Below are 5,000 nucleotides of genomic sequence, written 5' to 3'. Positions count from 1 at the left end.
CTCGTCATCAGGGGGACAAAGGCCGGCTGTGTGGCGGCCCAGTGGATGGCTGCCCCACTCCCAGCGTTGGCAGAGTCCCCGGTCTGTCCGCTGGTCCGTCCCGAGCCGGACTGAGTCACCGTTGTGGATCCCTCCTGACCGGTGGCGGTGCTGGGAAGGTCAGTGGCGGTGGCCGAGGACGAACCGGAAAGCGGGGTCGACGTACGCTGACTAGGACGGAGCTCACTCCCGCCTTCTTCTGTCGGAGATGTCGTGATGTAGACGGTTTTCGTCACCTTGAGGGGCGTGGTGGTTCTGAAGGTGAGAGTGGTGGGGCTGGGCGTGGAGGCGGATGTTGTCATCATCGTGCTTGAGAAGGTTGAGGAGGAGGTTGAGGGTGGGGAGGAGAAGGAGGTTGAGGAAGAGGAGGACTGACCGTTACAAGTCTCGTCCTCGTTCAGGTCGGACAGACGGAACACCTGCCCGTCCTCTGTGCATTTCTGAGACACCCGGTAGCGCTTGAGAAGCGGGGCGTTGAAATCCCGGTAGATGCCGCAGTTGCAAGGGAAGGTGTTGGAGTACATGTTCATGTCGCTGGTGGCCTCCTGCAAGGCCATAACGGCGCTCTGCCTGGCGCTGAAGAACTTGTTCATGTAGACGTCCACTTTCCCCAGGCGCTCCATCCTCATGAAGGCGTCCCGACTCCAGCCGGTGACGTTGTTCAGGTAGAAGGCGAAGGAGCTCACGTTGGAGAAGCCCGCGAAAGCCCCGCTCTCCACCCGCTCCATCTTGGTGGACCACACGCTAAACTCCCCGATATTGGACAGCCCGGAGAAGGCCCCGGAGCGGACCGTGCCGATCTCGGACCCCGATAACCGGACCTGTAGCACGTTGCTGATGTCCCGGAAGGCCCCGGCCTCGATGGTCCCCAGCTGGCAGTCCGTCAAGGCGATCTGGTCCATGCCCTGGAGGCCGGCGAAGGTCCCGTTGAGGACGGTCTCCACGCGGGTGGACTGCACCTCCAGCATGATCAGCTGAGGGAAGCGGCTGGCGAACCCAGGGGGGAAGGAGGCCACCTCACCGCCGGTCAGCACCACCGTGTCTGCCGTAGTGGGCAGCTGGCGAAGGCTCAGCTCCGTGAACTGGTAGCAGTGCACGAAATTCAACACGCAGCTGCACTCGTCAGGGCATCTCTGCCGCTGAGCCTCTGCCACCCCCGCCAGGAGTCCCAACGTCAGGAGAGTGGGGAGGAGGAGGAAGTGGTGGTGGTGGTGGTGGGAGCGTCGCGTCTCCGCGAGGGCTGTTGAGGAGGTCCGGCTTCTCTGTGTCATTGTAGACTGAGGTTTTCTGTTTGAACGAAAACCAGTTAAAGAAACGTTATCGATAGAGATGTAAAATAAATAAATAAATAAAAATAATAAATTAAAATAAGATAAATAATAATAAAAGTCAAAATCCAAGGCACGTTATCATTGTCGTCGTCGCATTATCATAATCATTGTCGTTTTCATTGTCTCTTTTAGATAAAACAAGACAAAACAAAACGCACACACACACACACACACACACACACACACACAACACACACACACACACATACAACTATATGCGCGCGCGCGCGCGGCATAGGCGTGACGTGAACCACACACCCCGAATTTTCTCACAAGATTCATAGAAGTTGAATCCGTTTGCCTGTTTAAGACATGGAAAACTATGCACGGACGCATCCTTAACTTCAACCCAATCAAGTCCAACAATACAAATGATACGTCGTCCCATACTCACTCCCCCCCCCCTCCGCCCCCCACTCCTCCGTCCCCCGCGCCCCACTATCAACCCACCCCTTATCTATCTATCTATCTATCTAAACGAAACAAAATTAATGTTACGTCGCCCCATACTCACCCCCTCCTTTATCTATCTATCTATTTATCTACCTACTCTATCTATGTCTGTCTGTTATCTATCTGTCTATGTCTGTCTCTCTCTCTGTCCGCATATCTGTCTGTCTGAAACAGCGTGACAGTGGGAGGGGGGGGGAGGGGGGGGGAGTATTGCAGGTAAACAACTCCACATTAGGAAAATAGAAATTCTAAAGAAATTATGTGTACAAGTTGCCCACGTTCGTTTACCTCCAGTACTGTAAATGTTCGGTCAGTGTATGTTTTAGCAAGTAATCTGCGAGTAGACATCAAAATCACTTTTTACCTCTATTCTTTTTTTTTTCTTTTTTTATTTACACCTACATAACAAATTACACCTGATTAGTTTTGTTTCTGTCCAAGAAAGAAATACAACAACAACAACAACATTTTCATAACAAATAAATAAATGACTTCATTCCATTTCATATACCATGATTCATTGAAGTCTCCATCGTTCGGCACCTTAATTGAGATGCTGGCTGTACTTGTACTTGCGCATCAAACATTTTTAAAAGAGAGCGAGAGAGAGAGAGAGAGAGAGAGAGAGAGAGAGGGAGGGAGGGAGGGAGGGAAGCGCATGTGGGAGAAAAGAGACAGATAAAAGACGTACACGTATTCATGAATCGGACTTTCTTCTTCTTTTTAAAAAAATTATATATATATATATATATATATATATATATACATATATATATATATAACTATTCTTTCTTTTTATATAATTTAATTATTCTTCATTTTCCCATTTCCTTTCTCTCCTTTACTGGAAAGAAACACCATCCTCCACAATCAAGGCGCGCATGGAATGATAATTGACATTTGTATGAACCTGGTGAACTGCAGAAGCCTACTTGAAACTAGATTGTTATTGTGATTATTGAAACTGAACAACAATATTGTTTACAAAGAAATCATCAACAAGAACATAATTAAGGATCGCCCCCCCCCCACACACACACACACAAAAAAAAGTTTTTATAAATGTTCAAAGACGCAGAAACCAAAGCAAACAAAGCCACAAAACAAATACAAAAATAAACAGAAAAATCTGTGAGTGAATACACAAATGAATACATAAATGCATAAATTAACAAAATAATAATAAAAACATAGATAGATAAATAAATAAATAGCAAGCTTTATCTTCAATGTAAAGAAATTTCAAGACAGAAATTATAGAGATTAAAAAAAAAAATTAAAAAAAAGCATTGCAAAACAAATCCAAAATAATTAAAAGAAAACAAGAACAAGGAGAAACAAACAAACAAACAAACAACAACAACAACCAGGAACCAACAACCTTACAAACACAACGAATTTTGTATCTAACTAAACACACACAACATATATCGACTTACCTAGTAAGACAAGAAAGAAAAAAGATAGAGAAAAAAAAAAGATGAAAATAACCCACAAAAATTAAAATGTTAACCACCGAGTAAAAATTATTTTCAATATTCCCTTTCTTTCTATCTTTCTTTTTCTTTTTCTTTTCTTTCTCTCTCTCTTTTTTTTTTTTTTTTTTTTTTTTTTTTTTTTTTTGTTCAACCGAAGAAAACAGTTCCAAAATTGTGTCTATCCTGTCAAAATCTCTTCGTGTCTGAACTGAAGTTCACACACACACACATTCACACGATACGAATGTAATTATTATGTCTCACACACACTGTGCTACTACGGCTCATAATATGATTTCCGTCTTCGTCGCCCTCTCTTGTAGGAGCACAGACGCAGTCAACGTTCCCTATAAGCAAAGGTTTCCGGATGTTTGGTGGAGAAAGAGGGCAGTGTTTGCGACAAACCCATTTCGATGATGCTGTGCCTCTCTCTCTCTCTCTCTCTCTCTCTCTCTCTCTCTCTCTCTCTCTCTGTGTGTGTGTGTGTGTGTGTGTGTGTGTGTGTGTGTGTCTCTCTCTCTCTCTCTCTCTCTCTCTCTCTCTCTCTGTGTCCTTTACTCGCTGTATCACTTGAATACAGCCTTTCACCTCTCTCTCTCTCTCTCTCTCTCTCTGTCTCTCTCTCTATCTGTCAGTCTGTCTGTCTGTCTTTCTCTCTCTCTCTCTCTCTGCCTCTGTGTGTGTGTGTGTGTGTGTGTGTGTGTGTGTGTCTCCTTTACTCACTGCATCTCTTGAATACAGCCCGCCACCTTTCTCTGTCTGTCTCTCCCTCCCTCCCTGTCTCTCTGTCTGTCTGTTCTCCCCCACCCTCTCTCTCTCTCTTTCTGTCTGTGTTTCTCTGTCTCTGTAATCAAACCTATCCCCAATGCCTACCACTCCTTCCTTCTTTTTATCCATTTTGTTTTTGTTTTTTTTTCTTCTTCTTGCTTGTTTTCAGCCCCAAGAGGGTTAAGCGTGGACCGCCCAGGCTATAGAAAACACTAAAAACAAGAATATGAATAAAATGTGAAGCAGAAAAAAAACACCTACCCACCCACCCATCCATCTCTTTAGTCAATCAATCAATCAATCAGTCAATCAATCCGCCCATATGAATAAAATATGAAGCAAAAACACACACACACACACACACACACACACACACACACACACAAACCAAAAAAAAACAACCCAAAACAAAAACCACACACACAAAAAAAACCCTCCCCCAAAAAACAACAACAAAAACCACCCCAAAACAATACCAAACAAACCAACAACAACAACAACAACAACAAGAGAGGCAAGGCCTTCAAGAATCACTTGTGATACACTTTTGAAAAAAATCTAATCGTTAAAATGTGTTCTGTATTTGTTATTATAAAGCTTCGGGTTTAAAAAAAAAAAAAAAAAGAAGAAAAAAAAGTCCTCACCAGATTCGAACCCCGCGTGTTCGGGTGAGAAGAAACTGTCTTACCCATTACACTATCGTGGCTCCTTAACTGACGTTCTAAAATTTAATATTTGAACATACTTTTTTAAAGGGCGATAAATCAATTGCGGTATTCGCAGTGAGAACGCTGTTTAAATCATATTATTCTGGTGTATCTTGGGCATTCAAAAAATCTTTAAGGGCAATAAAAAAAATTCTTTTAAAGTAAAGGACTGCAACATTTAGCCGTTTTCTCTAGATCTATATAGATGTACAAGTTTAGTTACA

General features: G+C 43.7%; 1 protein-coding gene across 2 annotated transcripts in view; it reads right to left on the bottom strand.

The window, feature by feature from the left end:
* Positions 1 to 5,000, bottom strand: part of LOC143293646 (uncharacterized) — a 23,249-nt gene that overhangs the window by 1,961 nt on the left and 16,288 nt on the right. The window contains exons 1-2 of one of the 2 annotated variants that reach the window (XM_076604761.1): positions 3,263 to 3,608; positions 1 to 1,326 (exon numbers count right to left, since the gene is read on the bottom strand). The exon at positions 1 to 1,326 is cut by the window's left edge and continues 1,961 nt beyond it. In XM_076604761.1, the coding sequence (XP_076460876.1) occupies positions 1 to 1,310 (1,310 nt within the window). In that variant the 5' untranslated portion in view covers positions 1,311 to 1,326; positions 3,263 to 3,608. Of the gene's footprint in view, positions 1,327 to 3,262; positions 3,609 to 5,000 lie in introns of those variants that run through there. The other variant, XM_076604762.1, reaches the window with a different exon arrangement.

The sequence above is a fragment of the Babylonia areolata genome, chromosome 19, assembly GCF_041734735.1.
Source record: "Babylonia areolata isolate BAREFJ2019XMU chromosome 19, ASM4173473v1, whole genome shotgun sequence".
NCBI lineage: Eukaryota > Metazoa > Mollusca > Gastropoda > Neogastropoda > Buccinidae > Babylonia > Babylonia areolata.
Note: the sequence above shows the minus strand (reverse complement) of the source record. Positions and strands in the feature narration are given on the sequence as shown.